At 45.4% G+C, this 22282-nt stretch overlaps 1 protein-coding gene across 7 annotated transcripts in view; it reads right to left on the reverse strand.

The window, feature by feature from the left end:
- frmd4a (FERM domain containing 4A) overlaps positions 1–22282 on the reverse strand; it is a 613918-nt gene that overhangs the window by 102351 nt on the left and 489285 nt on the right. For all 7 annotated transcript variants that reach the window (XM_080207761.1, XM_080207763.1, XM_080207759.1 and 4 more), the window contains exon 8: positions 1719–1802. In XM_080207761.1, coding sequence (XP_080063887.1) covers positions 1719–1802 — 84 coding nt within the window. The remainder of the gene's footprint in view (positions 1–1718; positions 1803–22282) is intronic.

The following is a 22282-nucleotide window of genomic DNA, read 5'->3' on the forward strand; positions in this document are numbered from 1 at the left end:
AACAATCCTTTAGTGTTCATCCGAAATTCAACTAGAACTGCTTGCTGCATCCTCGCCCAAATGGTTGGCCCTCACTCAAGTTCTGGTCCATTCCAGAATGCAGGCTCCTTTATTACATTACACTCAGAGACTTGACCCAGGCTCGAGAGCAATAAGGGTCCATGCAAACCGATAGTCTGTTGTTAGCTTCAACATCTTTAACTATCAACTGGCAGAGGTAGAAACTGAAAGCAAGTTTCATAGAATGCCTAGACTGCAGAAGAAGTCGTCCATTTGGCCCATCGAGTCTGCACCTACTCTCCGACAGAGTATCTTACCCAGGCCTTTTCCCCCGTCCTATCCCTGTAACCCCAAACAGTTACCTTGGCTAATCCATCTGATTCACACACATCTTTGAACTGTGGGAGGAAATGGGAGCTATAATGAGAGATTTTCAGATATTGGGAACTGGGAGAGAACAAGAATGAAGGGATTGTCAACATCAAAGAAACAAAACTGGAAAGAACGGCGAGGTGTTAAATTCTATCACCTATATTCCTCACAGACATGGAGAACAAAGTAAGAGGTCATTGATGAGTGTTTGAGATGTGGATGTACAGGAGGATGTTACACATCTACAAACAGCAAGATTAATGAGGAGGTATTGGAAATGTCTGGAGAAGAGGAAATGAGCGCATGACATCAAAGAGAGATAGATACAATGTTTTGGTCACATCATTGGAGTAGATAGTGGACAGAGACAGGTATGGAAGGTATGGAGGGAAGCAGAGGAGGAAATGGTTGATGGATAATGATGGACTGGGTGTTGTTGGCCATGTGGAAGATATAAAGACAGCACAGGACAGGCAGGGGCGGAGATCCACAGCAGCCAATCTCCAGAAAAAAGATGACATCAACGAACAAACAAATAGAGTCAGCCTCACTTCATAAGACCATAAGATTATAGGATCAGAATTAGGCCATTTGGCCCATCGAGACTGTTCTGCCATTCAATCATAGCTGATTTCTTTTCTCATCCCCATTCTCCTGCCTTCTCCCCATAATCCTTGATCCCCCTTAGTGATCAAGAACCTATCTATCTCTATCTTAAAGACACTCAATGACGTGGCCTCCACAGCCCTCTGTGGCAAAGAGTTCCACTGATTCACCACTCTCTGGCTGAAGAAATTCCTCCTCATCTCAAGTTTTAAAGGAGCGTCCCTTCACTTTGAGGTTGTGCCTTGAGTTCTAGTCTCCCCCACTAGATATAAACATTCTCTCCACTTCCATTCTATCCAGGCCTCAGTATGCTGTAAGTTTCAATTAGATTGCCCCCTCATCCTTCTAAACTTCATCGAGTATCGGCCCAGACTCCTCAACTGTTCCTCATATGACCAAACTCTCCATTCCTAGAACCATTCTAGTAACTGGACCCCCTCCAAGGCCAGCACATCCTACCTTAGGTATGAGGCCCAAAACTGCTCACAATATTCCAAATGGGGTCTGACCAGCCTCAGCAGTACATCCTCGCTCTTGTATTCTAGTATTTACCATAACAGCTCAAATTGAAAACTTACTTCGACTGTAATCATTTATAAAGGGAAATGAATGTAAATTTACAATTTAATGCTTGTCTTGGTCAGCTAATCTTAGCTAAGGATTCAAAAGACTGAATGTGAACATTGTGGAGTATAAACTGCAAAGTGATAGTGGTGTAAAAGCAAGGCTCTGTGGCTTACCAGTAAGCAAGCGATGGATGTTCCTTCAAAGCTTGTGTCGGCAATACTGGCAGCTTCTTTAAGTCAGCCCTTGTGACTTCATTGCTGAAAGAAAAATCAGAAGGATATCAAGTTTATTCAGAAACTATAATCCTGAGTGTGTCCGGGTCCAGATGGAACGCTCTGAAAGCCCAACATCTGTTCCTTTTTAGTGAAGAAACAACGCTTTTCCTCAGCATGTTTAAAAAAGAAATCAAACGTGTCTCACTGTTGCTGTGTGGTCAGGAACTAGATTCAGCCTCACTTCCTTTCGGCAAGCCCCCCCCAGCCCCCTCCCCACAGCTCACTCACGTAAACGACGGTTTCTTGACCCATTTGAGGGTAGCAGAGGGGAGTGGTGGAGGAGGGGGAGGGGGATTGAGGGGAGTGGAAGTTGAGGATAGTGGTGGGGGAGTGGGGGTTGAGAGGGCTAGGGGAGGGGGGGATTGAGGGGAGTGGTGGAGGAGTGTGGATTGAGGGGAGTGATGGGGAGAGAGGTTGAGGTGAATCAGGGAGGGGGGGATTGGAGGGGAGTGGTGGGGGAGAGGGGGTTGAGGCTGAGGGAGTGGTGGGGGAGGGGGATTGAGGGGAGTGGAAGTTGAGGAGAGTGGTGGGGGAGTAGGGATTGTAGGGAGTGGTGGAGGAGAGGGGTTGAGGTGAGTCAGGGAGGGGGGATTGAGGGAGTGGTGGGGGAGGGGAGATTGAGTGAATAGGGAAGTGGGAATTGAAGGGAGTGGTGGGGGAGGGGAGATTCAGGGGATTGGTGGGGGGGGCGGTTAAAGGTGAGCGGGGAAGGGGGTGGGGGAGGTTCAAGGAACATAAAGCAATTCACTTTCCTCTATAGTGCTCAATGTTAGAGTAAAATAATGTGTAGGTGAGGATTGGGAGGGGTGGGCGGGGAGGGGTGTGGGTGGTGGTGGTAGTGAGGGGGCCAGGCAGGGAGGGGAGCCCCAAACAAAACTCTGACAGTGAGGCTCAGCTCGCACATCCTGTGAGGCTCAAAAGGAATCAGTGACCTTAGTTTCAATTCTTCCCTGAACACAAAGCTCGCTCTGTCTCAGCGACAGTGGGGCACCTTGCAATGGTGATGATTTCTTTACATTCTGCGACTGCAAATATGCTGCAGATTAATAGAACGTCTGACTGTTGGTCACAGAACCTTCAAACTCTTCTTTTGTCTGAACAGAATGAGCTTGTTAATCTTTATACTTTCGAACAATTTGCTGTTTTCTTTGTGTGACTGTCTCCAGGCTCTCTCTGTCTGTGTGTCTGCCAGCCAGAATCACCATGTGTGAGACAGCAGGCAGCGCTGTATATTTTACACCGGCGCTGCCATCAGTGAACTTTCTAACCTCGTTCATGTTACAGTTTATAAGTTATCCTGACAGAGAGCAACTATGCAAGGTGAAACTTGATCGGGTTTGCATTCGGTTATACTCGGTGACCCTGCCGCAAGGCGGCAGCTCCAGGTTCTGGCAGTTGTTTTAAAGAGTATTAGTCATGAAATGCAAGAGAGTCTTGCACACACAGGTTGTTTATACTTCACCGGGCAGACTGCAAGCAAAGTGGCACAGCCCCTTCTCCGAGTGTGTGGGCAATGAGCAAGTCAGGAGTTGTTACATGTGGTCATCGGTGAGTTTTAAAAGAAAAGAGGCCATCGCCCAGTATCAGCAAGCAGTACTTGACATATTCCGGCTAATGAAGAAACTGCTAGCAATGTATTGTTATAGAGCAGCATTAAAGCAGGAAACATCACAGGGTGCCACCTTGGAGCTTTTAGACACTGGCTGAATTTTTGACTAATGATCTGTAACGTAAATGACCACACTGCTAGTTTCAGGCTCACTGATGTTTCTGGGTGTTCAGAGGCATTACTTAAGGACATGTCACAAGATCAGAAGAATAGGCCACTTGGCCCATCAGCCCTGCTCCCCCATTCAATAGTTTTAAGTTTATTTATTAGTGTCACAAGTAGGCTTACATTAACACTGCAATGAAGTTACTGTGAAAATCCCCCTGTCGCCACACTCCGGCGCCTGTTCGGGTACGCTGAGGGAGAATTTAGCGCGGCCAATGCATCCGACCAGCACGTCTTTCCGACTGTGGGAGGAAACCAGAGCACCCGGAGGAAAACTACTCGGACAAGGAGAGAACGTGCAAACTCTGCACAGTGACTTAAGTCGGGAATTGAACTCGGGTCCCTGATGCTGTGAGGCAGTTGTGTTAATCACAGTGCCACCCAATACAATAAAATCATAGCTGACCTGACTGTAACCTTAACACCACATTCCCGGCTATCCCCACCAACCTGGGCTGAATGGCCTCTGCATTGGAGGAATCTAGGATTCTATGAACCTTTCACCCCCTTGTTGATCAAGAATCTATCTCGCTGTGCCTTAAAAATATTCACAGACTCTGCTTCCACTGCCTTTTGAAGAAGAGTTCCAGAGATTCACCACACCCAGAGAGAAAACCAATGTCTCCTCATCTCTGCCTTAAATGAGCAATCCTTTATTTTTAAACAGTGAACCCTCATTCTCAATTCTCCCACAAGAAGAAACATCCTCGCCACATCCACCCTGTCAACACCCCTCAGGATCTTATAGATTTTAATCAATTTACCTCTTACTCTTCCAAATCACAAATTACAATGAGATTGCCTCTCATTTATCTAAACCCAAGGCAGTATAGATCTGTTCTACTCAATCACATCAGGGACCAATCTTGTGAGCCTTTGCTGTATAGTCTCCTTTAGACAAGGAGACCAAGTCTTCCTGGTGTAATTTCCTGTACAATTACAGTGAGATTCCTTACTCTTGCACTCTAAGTCCCTGCAATATAGAACACTGCTGCCCCACAGCACCAGGGACCCGCGTTCCATTCCCAGCTTGGGTCTCTGTCCCTGTGAAGTTTGCACATTCCCCCCGTGTCTGCGTGGGTTTGTTCTGGGTGCCCTGGTTTCCTCCCACCTTCCAAAGATGTGTGGATTAGGTGCATTGGCCACGCTAAATTACCCCTTTAGGGTCAGGGGGACTAGCCAGGGTAAATGAGTGGGATTATGGGATAGAGCCTGGGTGGGATTGTGGTCAGTGCAGACTCAATGGGCCAGATGGTCTCCTTCTGTGCTGTAGGATCCTATGAGATGTTTCCCTTCCTCATTATACCTGTGGGTTAGCTGCATTTGTGACTTTGTGCCTCTTCGTAATTCTTAATATATACATAGATACAGTTCAAAAAGACTTGATTCCATTTAATTTCTGTGTTCACACTGATGTAGTAGCAAACAAAAAGGGACGTTGAGAAGATGAGAATGTTTGGGGTTCCTTGATGCTCCTGGGAGGTCGTTAGAGTTCCGAACTTCCAAACACTTGGGAACCCTGCTCTGGATACTGAGTTACCCAAATAGTGAGTGACCAACAGTGAGAGAGAATGGACATTGGACTCCACATGTGTGGCACTGTGGAATTACTTACTCCACTTTAATTCATAAAAAGGAGGGGGGTGGATTCCCATCTCCCCCTCTCTCGTCCTGGCGAAGGGTCAGTAACGGAATCTCTTTATGATGTCAATGTCACTGGGCTTGCTGCGCATTCCCAACACTTCCTGCGTTTATTTCAGCTTCACCTTCTCCTTTTTATCTCAGGAGAATTGTGGGATCCCTAACTTCCTCATTTCACACTTGACCTGTGACACTGGCCCACATCTTGTGGTCCTGGTAGCATAAATTATCCATTTCACCAACAAACTCATCTCCAAACTCCATGACCTGGGGCTCAGCTCCACCCTCAGTGACCGGTGCCCCACAAGGTTGTGTTCTCAGACCCCTACTCTACTCCTTGTACACCTGTGCGGCCAAATTCCCCTCCAACTCCATTTTCAAGTCTGCTGACACACCACGTAGGGGGTTGGATCTCAAACAATGATGAGAGAGAGTACAGGAATGAGATAGAGAATCTGGTGAACTGGTGCGGCAACAATAATCTCTCCCTACATCAGTGATGAAGTGAAAATGGCTGACAGCTTCAATTTTCTAGATGTCCAGATCACAAAAATCTATCCTGGTCCCCCCGTGCCTACCCTATAGTTAAGAAAACCTATCAACACCTCTACTTTCTCAGGAGGCTAAGGAAATTCAGCATGTCCACTGCAACTCTCACGAGCTTTTACAGATGCACTGTAGAAAGCATTCTTTCTGGTTGTATCACAGCTTGGTCTGGGCTCCTGCTCTGCCCAAGACCACAAGGAACTACAAAAGGTCATGAATGTACTCAATCCATCACACAAACCAGCCTCCCATCCATTGACTCTGTCTACATTTCCTGCTGTCTTGAAAAAGCAGCCAGCATAATTAAGAACCGCGGATATTCTCTCTTCTACCTTCTTCCGTCAGGAAAAGGATACAAAAGTCTGAGGTCACGTACCAACTGACTCAAGAACAGCTTCTTCCCTGCTGCTGTCAGACTTTTGAATGGACTTACTCTACACCCTAGCTATGACTGTCATAGTAAATTCTGTACCCTCTCCTTTCCGTCTCTTCTATGTATTCTATGAATGGTGTGTTTTATCTGTATAGCGCACAAGAAACAATACTTTTCACTCTACACTAATACATGTGACAATAATAAACCAAATCAAATAAATACTGAGAGGTTTGACAGTATTGGGGAAAACTACAACACCACAACTGCTGGGGAAGCCACACATACAGAAGCTGTACCACACGGGAATGGGCTCCAGTGGAAGCTGCAGTTGGGAATATGAGCCGATCGGCCAAAACCGCCACTTGTTTTTAATTTAGACCGTTGCCGGGGTTGCCGGGGTTGCGGGGAGGTTTGTTGAATCTGCGCAGGAATGCACTCATCCAAACAACAGGAGCATGAATGCACACCTGCTCCTCTGGCACCCCCTCCCTGTGCAACGCCCACCCCTCCCCCCTCCATACCCCTGAATCTGCTACTCCACCCGAGACCCCCGACTCTGCTCCTGTACTCCAGAGACCCCCACCCCTGCTCCTGCGTTCCGGAGACACCCCCCATTCCTGCTCCACCTTTGGGGTCTCCCTATTCCTGCTCCTCTACTGGGGTCCCCCCGGACCCTGCTCCCCACCTTGGGTACCCCCGAATCTGCTCGACCCCACCCCAGGGGACCCCAGACTATATTCCCCACCCCTGACAACCCCTCCAATTTGCTGCTGATCGCAAGACCCAGGACAACACGTGTCCACATAGTGACATGGTGGTTAGCATTGCTGCCTCACAGCGCCGAGGACCCAGGTTTGAGGCCCAGCTTGGGTCACTGTGTGGAACTCGCACATTCTCCCCATGTCTGCGTGGGTTTCCTCCGGGTGCTCCGGTTTCCTCCCACAATCTGAAAGAGGTGGATATAGTTAGACCATCTAGGTCTCTTTTCCTCACTTCCTTTCTTTCACTCCCTCTTGCACATGCCACTGTCATGTATGTTTTAAAGTTAGGTTCAGTGTGGCCTCAGTGTAACCCAAACAGTCCCTGCAGTGCGGCGACTAGGGGATTTTCACAGTAACTTCATTGCAGTGTTAATGCAAGCCTTACTTGTGACTAATAAATGAATAAACTTCAATAAACAGAAGATGAATCTGAATAAAACAAAGACCTGGATATAGTAAGTGTGACAGCTGTGCGATGGAATGTGACAGCTAACCGCAAACAAAAAACACTGACTTTTACTGTATTCACTTTGGAAGAGGAAAAAGATCAGAGTGCTATTACAGGCAATAAACTTCAAAAAGACTTTTTAAAACTGCAGCATAATTAGGTAATGCTAAAAACATTGTTCCAGCAGCCTGATTGGATTTACTTTTGTCACATGTATTAGTATACAGTGAAAAGTATTGTTTCTCGCATGCCATATAAACAAAGCATACTGTTCATAGAGAAAGAAAAGTTTAGTTTATTTATTAGTGTCACAAGTAGGCTTACATTAACACAGCAATGAAGCTACCGTGAAAATGCCCCTAGTTGCCACACTCCAGCATCTGTTCAGATACACTGAGGGAGAATTTAGCATGACCAAGGCACCTAACCAGCACATCTTTGAACTGTGGGAGGAAGCCAAAGAAAATCCACGCAGACACAGGGAGAATGTGCAAACTCCACACAGACAGTGACCCAAGCTGGGAATTGAACCCTGGTCCCTGCTGCTGTGAGGCAGCAGTGCTAACCACCGTGCTGCCAGAGATGGTGCAGAATGCAGTGTTATGGTCATAGTTAGGGTGTAGAGAAAGATCAACTGAATGCAGGGTAGGTCCATTCAAAAGTCTGATGGTTGCTTCCATTGTCACTGATAGATTGCAAAATGCTTGTAAACACTTGGGGCAGGATTTTCCTCCCCTTGGCTGGAAAGCCCCATCTGAGGTCCATGTCCCATACCCACTGCAGTTCCCGTGGTGGGCAGGACAGGAAAATTCCGCCCTTTATGCCCAATTACAGCCAGCGTCTTCTTATGGAAGATTCTGTTCAACTTTAACACAACCCCTAATAGGGGAACAGCTTCAGTTTTATATTCAGACATGGACTGGCTGCAAAATATCCTAGTTTGTGCAGTCAATCTGTTGAAGGAAATTCTTTGGCATGTACCATCCCATCAGCAAATACCTTCCTCCACAAATTAAACCAACAAACATATTTTATTTATAAAATCAACACACATGGAACCTGTAATATTCAAGTGAGTGATTGTGACCTTTCAACCCTGGCCTGCCTCTTGCACACACTGCTCCATATCCATCATCCTGACGTATTGTGGCAACAGAAAATGGGCCATTGAAATCATTGCCCTGTGACCTTTGGTTCTGCCAGTCTGTAACAGCCACTCCTCTTGGCAGAGCCATCAGTGTGCCAGCGGTCCACTCACTCACAGGTCACTCTCAGGAACCGAGGAAGGATGAGTTATAGCCAAAAGGTGCCGACACAAATCAGCCCCACAACACGTCAAAACCAGCTCGGGAAAAGGACAGGGATTCGCTTCCCGTCAGCTGCATCACCCAATGGCTGTTTTCCTTTCAGCTTCCATGGCAACGAGAGGATATTTCATCCCAATGTTTCAGATTGCCTTCCAGTTTGTCAATTAGTGTCACAAGTAAGGCTTCCATTAACACTGCAATGAAGTTACTGTGAAAATCCCCTAGTCACTGCACTCCGGCGCCTGTTTGGGTACATCGAGGGAGACGAAAGCATGGTCAATGCACCCTAACCAGCTCGTCTTTCGGACTGTGGGAGACAGGAGAACATGCAAACTCCACACAATCACCCAAGCCAGGAACTGAACCCGGGTCCCTGGCGCTGTGAGGCAGCAGTGCTAACCACGGTGCCATTTCCCCCCCAATTAGTGACATAACACCCCTTCTCCCCAAAGTGGTGTGGTGTGGCTCCAAATGGTTGCTCTCTAATAACCCCCTGAATTAACTATTATTACACATGGTGGCATGGGCGTCAGCTGACAGTTGGATTTGGGGGGGCTTGGTTTCCAGGGCAATAAAACTGAACCTGATCCAGTTTCTCCATTCTTACTTTCAATCCTAAGGTGGGGGCCCTGAATAGCAGCTGGGGGAAACCATGGATACCATATGAGATCCCTCCACCAAGACCTCCCTATATGGAACTGGCTGCAAACCTCAGAGGGGGGGGCAGGGGAGGGGCAAATACGTGGGGTTAAGGGACTGCTCTGTTCTGTTGGAGAGTCACCGTAGACTCGATGGGTCAAATGGGGGAGGGATTCTATGTATGGGGAGCCAAGAATGTTTTATTCTCAAATGAACCCAGTTCTGATGCACATTACTGCTAAAATATTTGTGCATTTGGTGTTATTTACACTTTGATGCTTACTAATAGCTTTTTCAGACAATGTTGGTTGATTAGGGCAGCATGGTGGCACAATGGTTAGCACTGCTACCTCACAGCGCCAGGGGCCCAGGTTCGATTCCCGGCTTGGGTTAATGTCTGTGCGAAATCTGTACATTCTCCCTGTGTCTGCATGGGTTTCCAATGGGTGCTCTGGTTTCCTCCCACAGTCAGAAAGAAATGCTGGTTAGGTGCTAAATTCTTCCTCAGTGTACATGAACAGGCACCAGAGTGTGGCAACTAGGGGATTTTCACAGTAACTTCATTGCAGTGTTAATGTAAGCCTACTTATGACACTAATAAATAAACTTCATAATCGATAATTGACTCAATCTCAACCACTTACTCCTTACCCGAGTCTGTCCTACACGTGACTCTAGAGGTACAGCAATGTGGTTAACTCTTAAATACCCCTCTGAAATGGCCAAGCAAGACATTCAGTTCAAGAGCCATTAAGGATGGGCAATAAATGCTGGTCAGTCAGCGATGTCCGCCTCATGAATTGATAATAAAAATAATCCACTCGATCTGAAGAAAATTCTTCTGAGAAACTTAACAATCTTCAACAACAATGAGGTATAATTCCACAGTGAACATCTTATGAGGAGATTAAATAGACTGGGCCTGTACTCGTTGGAGTTTAGAAGGCTGAGGGGGGATCTTATAAGAACATAAAAAATAGGAGCAGGAGTAGGCCATCTAGCCCTTCGAGCCTGCCCTGCCATTCAATAAGATCATGGCTGATCTGTCGTGGCTCAGTTCCACATTCCCGCCCTCTCCCCATAACCCTTAATCCCCTCTCTTATCAAAAACCCAAGAACCCGTGTCTTAAAAATATTACAAGATAAATGAAGGGGATGGATAGGGTAGAGGTAGAGAGATTCTTCCCACTTAGAAAGGATAGCAGGACTAGAGGGCACAGCCTCAAGATAAGTGGGGGGGGGGAACAGTTTAGAATGGAATTGAGGAGGAACTTCACTCAAAGGGTGGTGAATCTCTGGAATTCTCTGCCCGTTGAAGTGGTGGAGGCTGCCTCGCTAAATATATTTAAGTCACGGGTAGACAGATTTCTGATAGGCAAGAGGATTAAGGGTTATGGGGAGAAAGTGGAAAAGTGGAACTGATCCACTTCAGATCAGCCATGATTTTATTGAATGGCGGGGCAGGCTTGAAGGGCTAGATGGCCTACTCCTGCTCCTATTTCTTATGTTCTTATGATCTCACTGGCCCTTTGTTCAAGGCCTGCTTGGGTCCACCCAGAAATCCTCATGCAGGAACAAATCTCAGCAGCTGTCTCTCTACTTGCTCATGACCTCCATTATTCAATGATTTTATTTATTTTGCTGGTTGCTTCTCTCTTGGGGATCCCTGGCTCTTATTTTGAATTTTATTGGACACTGGGTTGTGGTACTAGAAACACAGGGGATTTGACTCTCCATATTTAATTCATAGACCATCTATCTCATAGTGTCATAGAGGTTTACAGCATGGAAACTGGCCCTTTGGTCCAACTTGTTCATACTGCCCTTATTTTTGTTTAAAACCTTAAGCTAGTCCCAATTGCCCGCATATCCCTCTATATCCATTGTATCTATGTAACTGCCTAAATGCTTTTTAAAAGACAAAACTGTACTTGCCTCTACTACTACCATCTTGACAGCTTGTTACAGACACTCACCATCCTTTGTGTGAAAACTGCCCTCTGGACCCTTTTGTATCTCTCCCTGCCTCACCTTAAACCTATGACCTCTAGTTTTAGACTCCACTACCTTTGGGAAAAGATATTGATTATCTACCTTGTCTGTGCCTCTTATTATTTTATAGATCTCGATAAGATCACCCCTCAGCCTCCTACGCTCCAGAGAAAGAAGTCCCAGTCTATTCAGCCTCTCCTTATAACTTAACCCGTGAACCGTGGATTCTGAATGCAGATTGCACACCTCTCTCCAGCTGAATATAAAAATGAATCCAAATGCCTCCCTTCAGCAGCCCATTCTCCAAGGTTACTTTTCTGGGAAATGTAATTATAGTTTTCGTCAATGATAGGGCAATTAGAGGCAGTGTTGTTTGTTAGTCTGTAACCACAGCAACTGAGCAGGATTACGCTCAAGATCTCCTCAACTCAACTGTGGCACAATGCTCAACAAAACACAGAAAATCTCAGCAGGTCTGACAGCATCGAGCCAATGTTTTCATAGAATCCCTGCAGTGCAGGGGGCCATTCAGCCCATCGAGCCTGCACTGACAACAATCCCACCCAGGCCCTATCCCCTTAACCCTACATATTTACCTGATTCTAAAGGTCAATTTAGCATGGCCAATCCATCTAACCCACACATCTTTGGACTGTGGGAGGAAACTGGAGAAAACCCATGCAGAGATGGGGAGAATGTACTAACTCCAAACAGACAGCGACCCAAGCTGGAATTGAACCTGGATCCTTGGCACTGTGAGGCAGCAGTGTTTAACCACTGTGCTGGCCATGAGTTTTGAGTCTGGATGGTACTTTGCCAGAGCTGCGCAACGTAACTGCTTCTTGCAAATTTTGATTGTCTCTTTGTAAAAGTTCATCAATTTTGAAGTGTATGATTTGGTTTCAGACAAATCCTGTGGGACTTAAAAATTTTCATTTCAAAGATATTGTATTATCGTCATTAGCGTTTAATAAGCAAGCCCCTTAGCACCTGAAGTGAATTCCTATCACATGGGCCAGATTATGTATGATGGTGTGAGTGGAAACAGGAGTTTCCAAAATAGCTTGTCCATCTTCTAACCAACAATCGGATAAATAATGCGGAAAGTGCCCAACACCTTAAAACAAAGTGACAAAGCAACTGAGCACAACCAACTGGTACATATTTACCTCACACTGTGAAAGGGTACAGAGGAGATTTACAAGGATGTTGCCTGGATTGGGAGGCATGCCTTATGAAGATAGGTTGAGGGAACTGGGTCTCTTTTCCTTGGAGAGACGTAGGTTGAGAGGCAACCTGATAGAGGTTTATAAAATGTTGAGAGGAATAGATAGGGTGGATCCTCAGAGGCTATTTCCCCGGGTTGAAATGGTCGCTACGAGAGGACACAGGTTTAAGGTGCGGGGAGGAAAGTACAGAAGTGATGTTAGGGGTAAGTTTTTCACTCAGAGGGTGGTGAGTGAATGGAATCGGCTGCCATCAGTGGTGGTGGAGGTGAACTCGCTGGGGTCTTTTAAAAGACTTCTGGATGAGTATATGGGGTTTTATGGGATTGGGGGTTATAGATAGGTGTTGATGTGATCGGCGCAACTCGTGGGCCGAAGGGCCTGTTTGTGCTGTAGTGTTCTATGTTCTATGTTCTATATAACTAAGATGTGGAGTTGCCGGTGTTGGACTGGGGTAAGTAGTCTCACACATCAGGTTAAAGCCCAACAGGTTTATTTGGTAGCAAGAGCTTTCGGAGCACTGCTCCTTCATCAGGTGAAAGCTCGTGCTACCAAAGAAACCTGTTGGACTTTAACCTGGTATTGCAAGACCACTTGCTATGTATAACTAAAGCAATGTTAAAACATTGAAATCCAGATATTCCAAGACATATACGGCCGATATTTTACAATCTCGCTTGTGCGAGGCGTGCAAAGTCCTGCCAGAGGAGAATGGAGAATTCCGTTCTGCGAGCTTCGGAAAGCGGGCAGGCATGCCAGTAAAATTCCAGCAATAATATCCAAGAAGTTCCCTTTGCAACAGATTAATAGCTTAACCATTTTGTTAAAATGCAGAGGTTTGAACTGGGTTTGTTTGCCATTGCACTCCATATACCACACAGTGTATATCAAACTGTGTCTCCTGCATAAGCAACTGTGCTTTCCACCTTACTCCCAAGAAACAATCGCCGCTGCAACACTTGCAGTTAATGAACTTTTTTCTATGGATAGTTCGAATTGATTGATCCCATACATAAAGTTAGCTGCGGTGAATTTTCCAGAATCTAATCGGAGGAAAACTGCTCAATTTGGGGATTTTTCTGAATGCAGGAAACAGGATACTACTGTATTCAGTGATTAAAGACAGGGTTAAAATGAGAGAGCAAATGCGCAGCTAATGATAGGGCTGCACTCTTATTCCAGATGTGTTCAGCAGGATGGAGCTGTTCGCAATTTCCAATCTCAGCAGAATAATCATCCATCTGTTACATTCGACCACAAGATGAAAATTCTCATATTCTGGTGTGGTCCAGTGTGGCACTGCCTAGGGTTACACTCAGACAAGTACGCAGCAGAGAATAAATGGGGTCAAACATCAGATACAGGTTACTGAGACACTGCCAGGTAATGGTTTGAAAATACGGACTGTTTATCTGTACATGCATGAATGTGTACGTGTGAGTCTATACACCTGTCCATACGTGCATGTGTATGCCTGTCAATCTGTATATGTGTACATGTGTATGCCTGTACATTTGTGTACCTGCACATCTGTGGATGTGTACGTGTGTGTTGGTACATCTGTGGATGTGTACATGTGTGTCTGTACATATGCATGCCTGTACATCTGTTTGTATACCTGTATTTGTGTACATGTGTATCTGTACACCTTCTCTTTGGTCTGAAATGGCCTAACTTATAGAATACTTATTTATTTTGTTTATTAGTGCCACAAGTAGGCTTACATTAACACATCAGTGAAGTTATGTGAAAATTCCTTAGTCGCCACAGTCCAACACCTGTTCGGGTATGCTGAGAGAAAATTTAGCATGGCCAATGCATCTAACCAGCATGCCTTTTGGCCTGTGGGAGGAAACTCACGCAGACACGGGGAGAATGTGCAGACTTCGCCCAATGACCCAAGCTAGGAATTGAACCTGGGTCGCTGAAGCTGTGAGGCAGCAGTGCTAATCACTGTGCCACCCAAACAGGATCTATCTCCTCAATCGTTCCTCATAGGGCAGACCTGCCATCCTTGGGGGTCAGTCTGGTGAATCTTCATTGTGGTCCTTCTTTGGCCAGGATATCCTTCCTTTGGAAAGGAAACCACAACTCTACACAATACTCCAGGTGTGGTCTCACCAAAGCTCTACACAAAGGCAACAATTATTCCTATGCTCAAATCCCCTTGCAATAAAGCCTAACATACCATTTGCTTCCTAATTGCTTGTGCCACCTGTACGTTAGCCTACAGTGCCTTGTGAACAAGATCACCCAAGTCTTTTTGAACATCAACATTTCCCAATCCCTCTCCATTTATAAAATGCTCTGCATTTGTTTTTCGTACGAAAGTGGATAACTTCACATTTTCCACATTAAATTCCACCTGCCATGTTCTTGCCCACTCACTCAGACAGTCTAAATCTTTGAAGCCTCTCTGCATCCACCTCATATTCCCTCAATTTCTCCTATTACGACAACTCTGACATCCCAGGGGTTAGCCTGATGATTATCTGTTGCGCTCCTTCTATGGCAACTATATCCTTCCTTCAATAGGGAGAAGAAAGCTGTGCACAATTCTCCAGGTGTGGCCCTGTTCGGCCGCAGCAAGAACATTGTTAGTCCTGTTCTCAAATCCCCTCGTGATGAAAGCCAACAGACTTGCTGCACCTGCACACTTGCTTTTAGTGACTTCTGAACACGGGCACTCAATCCCTTTGGACATCAACATGTCCCAACCTTTCACCGTTAAGGAAATGTCCTGTCTTTGTTTGTTCGACCAGAATGGATAACTTTACACTTATTCACATTATATTCCGTCTGCCATGTTCTTATCCATTCATTTATCCCATCCACATCTGCTTGAAGCCTGCATCTTCCTCACAACTTACATTCCAGTTCACCAAAGCTCAATCCATCTCAGTCTATTACCCCCAATCTCATGTGCACTAATTTGCCCAACGAATCTCCAATGTTTGAGCTCATGAGAACCTTCTGAAAACACAGCATCCAATGGTCCTCCCTTATCTATCCTGCTCACCACAATCTCAAATAACTCCACATTTCAAATGTAATTTTCCTCCCACAAATCTACCTTGTCTCTGCCTAACCTCACCATTATTTTCTAAGTGCCCAGTTACTTTGGAATAGATTCCGTACTATTGAAGTAAGGCTAACAGGTTCCCCCTCCCTCCTTTTTTAAATCTTGTGGGTACATTTGCTACTCTCTAACCTGCAGACACCATTCCAGAATCTACAGGATTTTGAAAGATCTCTAATGCATCCACCATCTCCACAGCCACCTTCAACACTTTGGGATGTAAACCATCAACTTTGAGCCTCATTAATTTATCCAACACTACTTTTTAACTCATTTCAGTCAGATCCTCAATCTCAGTTCCCTGGTTCCCCAATATTTCAGAGGTTTCTTTGTATCTTCCTCTGTAAAAAGAGACAAAAGTATTTTAGTTTCTCTGCCATTTCCTTATTCCCCATTATAAATTCTCCTGCCTCTGCTTATAATGGGCCCACACCTGTCTTCACTAACCTTTTCCTTTTTACAAACCTATAGTGGTTTTTTTCATCTGTTTTCACGCTTCTCGCTAGTTTAATTCCATATTTTATTTTCTCCTTTATCAACTTTAGTTCTTTTTTGCTGAATTTTAAAATGCTCCCAATCCTCTACTTTCTTGGCAACTTTATATGTCTCTTCCTTTGAACTGATAGAATCCTTAACTTCTCTTGTTAGTCACGGTTGGATCACTTTTCCTGCTGGCTTTTTGTACCTTAGGGGGATGTAAATTTGTTGCAAACCATGTGTTAATTCCTTAAATGCCAGGTATTGCCTGTATACCATCATACCCTTGAATATAGTTTCCCAATCTACCTCCACCAGCTTGCCCCTCATAGCTTCGTTGTTTCCTTTGTGTAAAGACCCTCCTTTCAGATTGAACTACCCATTTTCAAACTTTATGGAAGATTCTTCCATGTCATGGTCACTCTTCTCTGAAGACTCAGAATCAACGAACAGAATAATAGAAGCTCCACAGTGCAGAAGTAGGCTATTTGACCCATCCAGCCTGCACTGACAACAATCCCACCCTGTAACCCCATACATTTACCCTGCAAATCCCCCTGACACTAATGGATAATTTGGCATGGGCAATCCACCTAATCTGCACACCTTCGGAGTGTGGGAGGAAACTGGAGCACAAGCAAGAAACCCACACAGACATGGGTGCGGACTCCACACAGACAGTGATCCGAGACCGGAATCGAACCTGGGTCCCTGGCGCTGTGAGGCAGCAGTGCTAACCGCTGTGCCACCTTTCCAACAAAATCGTTAATTAGCTCTTTCTCGTTGCACAACCTTGGATCTAAAATATTCCTCTCTCTGGCTGGTTCCTCAAAACACTGTTTTAGAAAACTTTCACAATCATTCCAGGAATTTATCCCCCTCAGTTTCAGTGCTAATTAGTTTATCCAGTCTATATGTAGGTTGGTGTGTCCCCCTGATTATTGTATTGCCTTTGTCACATGCACCTGTAATTTCCTGGTTTGTAACATTCCCTACATTGCCATTTGGTAGCCTATAAACAATTCCGACCAAAGTTTGCTGCCTCTTGCTGTTCCCTAGCTCCACCCAAACTGATCTGATCTTCCGATCTAAGATCCTCTCATTCATGTACTGATCTTAACATAGACAGACTGAATAATCTGTGTTGCTGACCCACTGAGGATGCACCAGAGGCTGGCTGGGGACTGAAGCCAGGGACTTGCCTCTCAGAACGGCTCACTCTGATACAGGAGCGGCAGAAATCACTTGTCAGAATAAACCTCTCTGCTGAGTGACCAACAATAAAGTTGGATCAGAACTCTTCCCTCAGCATTCTAGTAACTTAGCGATAAAACGATCAAAATCCCAAAGGAGTAAACAATATTTCCACAAATAAACAAAGTAATTGAAAGAGCTGGACTACTGTGGCTTCCTTAAAAACTGGGATTGGCTTTAAACAAACATCACAACTCAATAGCACAGCAATGCGTTTAATTAATGTTCTTGGCAGGAATCTTTGTTTCTGTTTAATTTACTGGTTCCATGCATTCCTCCTGTCCACATGGTAAATTTTGCGCTGTTTACAAGCTACATTCCAGTTTTTAATTAAAGTTAAAGTTTAGTTTTATGTGGTTGCCTGTGGAGTTTGATGTCCACCCTATTTGCACACAATTTGCCAAGTGGTTAAAGGATTTCTGAACTTTCTGTTTCAAACCTCTGTAACTCATTCACTGCACCTTGACTGTCGATTTTATTACAAATCCATCAAAATGCAAACTAAGCTGAGGCCAAGTCAAAATCTTTTAGTTCCTTCGTTCTCACGCCGTGTAATATGAGAATGAACCTTGCCGAGGCGGAGAGGAGAGGCTGCAGTTAGGAGAGAAATTCTGGGCGAAATTTTACCGGCATGTCGGCCCGAGGTTTGTACGATCCTGCCCGATGCCGATGGAGAACGCTGCTCTCCGAGCCTCACCTCGGCACGGACATACCGGTAAAATTCCGGTCTATGTTACTGAAACACGTCCAAGCTATTGGACACAGCACAGGAAGGTTTCTATGGATTGCTGTGATGCGGATACCTGACATTTGGAACAGGTCAATCTGGAAATCTTTTCAGATAATATTCCAAATGTTGTGTTGGCGTTTGTGGCTCTATTTACCAAAGTTCCTCTTTTTTTCTCATCACTGGCATTTTCTCCTCAGGTTCCTGACTCACTATGGTTATTTACTGCTGTACTGATCATTAGCAAGTCACCATCCTTCTTCGTGGAGTCCACCCCGCGAATGCTGGCGGTGTATTTGACTGCAGAAGGGTGACAGCCAAGCTCAGTTTGGTCCATGCCCCAATTTCTCAGCAGGAGGCACTTTTACCTCTAAGGTCCTGGGTTCACGTCTCTCTCCAGGTTGTGAGCAGAGAAGTCCAGGCTGTCAACCCGGTGCTGCACTGAGGGAGTGCTGCACTGTCAGACATGCTGTCTTTTGAGTGACATAAAAGATCCTGTGGCTACCGCTTTGAAGAACAGGAGAGCTATCCCAGGTGTACTCGGACCAACATTCATCCCTCAATATCACAAAAACCGATCTAGAGGAGGCAGTAGCCCAGTGGGGTAATCGCTAGACTATTAATCCACAAACTCAGCTCATGTTCTGGGGACCCGGGTTCGAATCCCGCCACAGCAGATGGTGGAATTTGAATTGAATAAAAAATATCTGGGATTAAGAATCTACTGATGACCATGAAACCATTGTTAGAATCGTAGAATCCCTACAGTGCAGAAGGAGGCCATTCAGCCCATCAAGCCTGCACCAAATACAATCCCACCCAGGCCCTATTCCTGTAACCCCATTTATTTACCCTGCTAATCCCAACACCTGGGGCAATTTAGCACGGCCAATCAAATCAACCTAACCTGCCCATCTTTGGACTGTGGGAAGAAACCGGGAGGAAACCCATACAGGCAGGGGGAGAACATACAAACTCCATAAGTCACTTGAGGCCTGAAGTGAACCCAGGTCCCTGATGCTGTGAGGCCACTAACCACTGTGCCAAGGTGCCACCCCTAACTGGTACAAAAATCTATTATTGACTGTTCCGATACAGTGAAAAGTTCACTAACGTCCTTTAGGGAAGGAAATCTGCCGTCCTTATCCGATCTGGCCTACATGTGACTCCAGAGCCACAGCGATGTGGTTGACTCTCAACTGCCCTCGGGCAACTAGGATGGGCAATAAATGCTGGTCCAGCCAGTGATGCCCATGTCCCATAAATGAATTTAAAAAAGTATTGCTGTTTGTAGGAGCTTGCTGTGGGTAAATTGGCTGCTGTGTTTTGTACATTACAACAGTGACTATACTGTAGGAGCTCTGAGAAGAATCTTATGGGTTCGAAACACGAACTCTGTTTCTCTTTGCACAGATGCTGCCAGATGTGTTGAGTTTTTCCAGCATTTTCTCTTTTTGTTTATTGTTGAAAGGATTTCACTGGCTGTAATGCGTTTTGGAACATCCTGGAAGGAGGGGTGTGAATACAAATCTTTTTTTTTAAGCATGTGTCAATGTCTTCCAGCCCTGACTACATCCCAGGCTGGGGAACGAAGCCTGAAATTTGCCTCTCAGAACGGCTCACTCCGATACTCCGAAAAATTGAAACAGGAGCGGCAGAAATCATCGTCAGAATAAACCTCTCTGCTGAGTGACCAACGATAAAGTTGGATTGTTTCCTCGTAATCTTTTGCTGGGCAGGCATTTTAGTAATTGGAACTGAATTGATTTATTATTGACATGTCTTGAAAAACAGTGAAAAGTATTGTTTCTTGTTTGCTATATAAAGCATGCCGTTCATAGAGTACATAGGGTAGGAAAGGAAAGAATGCAGAATATAGGGTTGCAGTCATAGCTAAGGTATGGAGAAAGATCAGCTTAGTATATGGTAGGTCTAGTCAAAAGTCTGACAGCAGCAGCGAGGAAGCTGTTCTTGAGTAGCAAAGGACGTGTTGTCAGACTTTTGTATCTTGAAGAAGGTGGAAGAGAGGAATATCCGGGATGTGTGGGGTCCCTTAATTACACTGGCTGCTTTTGAGGCAGTGGGAAGTGTAGACAGTCAATGGATGAGATAAACCATCAAAATCCCCAATGAATAAACAGAATTTCCACAAATAAAGAAATGAATTGAAAGAAGTGGATTGCATCAGCAGTACTTTCATAGCCTCCCTCCCTGACACGAGGACTCTCTCCATCTGCCACTCAAACATGAAACAGCAGGGATGAAACCAACCTCCCTCCTGGTCAGTAGCCTCAGCGTGACACTGGGTCTCGTGGTTACTCGCTAAACCACCGGGGAAAATGTAAAACACCTGTTTGAGATAAGTCACGGTGCGGGGGAATGCTGAATAGTTATTTAAGACAAACGAGAATGAGTTGATAGCATCTGTAATCAATTCAGTGGTAGGAAGTGGCTGTGAGCCAGTAAAGTGGGTCTGTCACACTGAGCGTAAAGAGCAGGCAAATCAAACAAGCATTTTGCACTCTGAGTATTTATCACTTTGGAGAATTCTCCAATGTGGAAAACACATCAAATGCCATCTGTGCACGCTGGTGGCTGCCACAGTGCAGAGTAACGTCAGGGCATGTTAACATTTCATCAGCTTAATGGCACATAAGAAATGCAGAATGTCATCCACATTCTATCCTACATCTGCAATCTAAATTGGAACCACTGGCCCAGACTGACACTAAAGCAATGGACAGACTCCAAGCAATCAGAGTGTTGTCCAACTTGGTTAAAACTCAGATTGCTAAACTTCCCGAACAAATGCATAAATATTGGGTACATACACAGCAAGGGTTAAAGGCATCTTGATAAAGAAACTGCTATCCTTTGATGTAACTCAAAGCGAACTCTGAACCATGGCAGCTGCAGAGTTTAAATTCAGATCATTATTAAATCCATAATCAAAAGCTGGTATCTGTAATAGTGATCCATGGAACACCCGCCTGTCATCAAAACCCATCTGGCTCAGTAATGTCCTTCAGGGAAGGGAATCTGTCAGCCTCACACAACCTGGACCCAAAGTGACTCCAAACCCACAGCCATGTGGCTGATCCTCAACTCCACTCTGCAATTCACTCAACCGGGGGCAATTAGGGATGGACAAGAACAGTTAGCAGCACTCACATCTTGCAAACACATTTAAAACAAAACAAACAACAAGAATACCAACTCTCATAGGGAACAACAATTTTTACTGCATGAGAAAAGAGTGCTGAACGGTTGGAAAGTGGGGTCTGATTGGTGTTGCCATGGCAAATGCATCAGGTAACAGTAAACTGCAAAGTTTTTGTTCCAGTTAAAACCAGGCAAGTCACCTCTGATTGGGTAAAGACATTGCTGGGGAAATGCTCCAGGGAATATAATTTGCCGGGTGTTAGCGATGGAAAGGTGGTAGGACTGGAGGGTCTTAATGACATTACTGTTACTAGAGAGATGGTGCTCGACAGACTGGAGGGGCTGATTGTGGACAAGTCCCCAGGACCGGATGGAATGCATCCGAGGGTTCTGAAAGAAATGGCGGAGGTGATAGTGGATGCCTTGGTGGTTATTTTCCAGACATCGCTGGATTCCGGGGAAGTGCCGGAAGATTGGAAAACGGTTAATGTTACGCCGTTGTTTAAGAAGGGTGCCAGGCAAAAGGCGGGGAATTATAGGCCGGTTAGTTTAACGTCTGTGGTAGGTAAAATGTTAGAATCCGTCATTAAGGAGGAAATTGCGAGGCATCTTGAAGGGAATTGCTTGATAGGGCGGACGCAACACGGTTTCATTAAAGGGAAGTCGTGTCTGACAAATTTACTGGAGCTCTATGAGGATGTGTCTAGGGCAGTGGATAGAGGAGAGCCGGTGGATGTGGTCTTTCTGGATTTTCAGAAGGCGTTTGACAAGGTACCTCACAAGAGGTTATTGCAGAAGGTCAGGGGACATGGAGTTGGGGGTAGGGTGTTAATGTGGATAGAGGATTGGTTGTCAAATAGGAGGCAGAGAGTGGGGGTCAATGGGTGCTATTCGGATTGGCGGTTGGTGACTAGTGGGGTGCCCCAGGGGTCGGTGCTGGGGCCTCAGCTATTTACCATTTATATAGATGATCTGGAGGAGGGAACCGAGTGCAGGGTGTCGAAATTTGCTGATGACACCAAGATTGGGGGAAAGGCAAATTGTGCGGAGGGT

Source organism: Carcharhinus amblyrhynchos, chromosome 19, assembly GCF_965287045.1.
Source record: "Carcharhinus amblyrhynchos chromosome 19, sCarAmb.v2.hapA, whole genome shotgun sequence".
NCBI classification, from domain to species: Eukaryota; Metazoa; Chordata; class Chondrichthyes; order Carcharhiniformes; family Carcharhinidae; genus Carcharhinus; species Carcharhinus amblyrhynchos.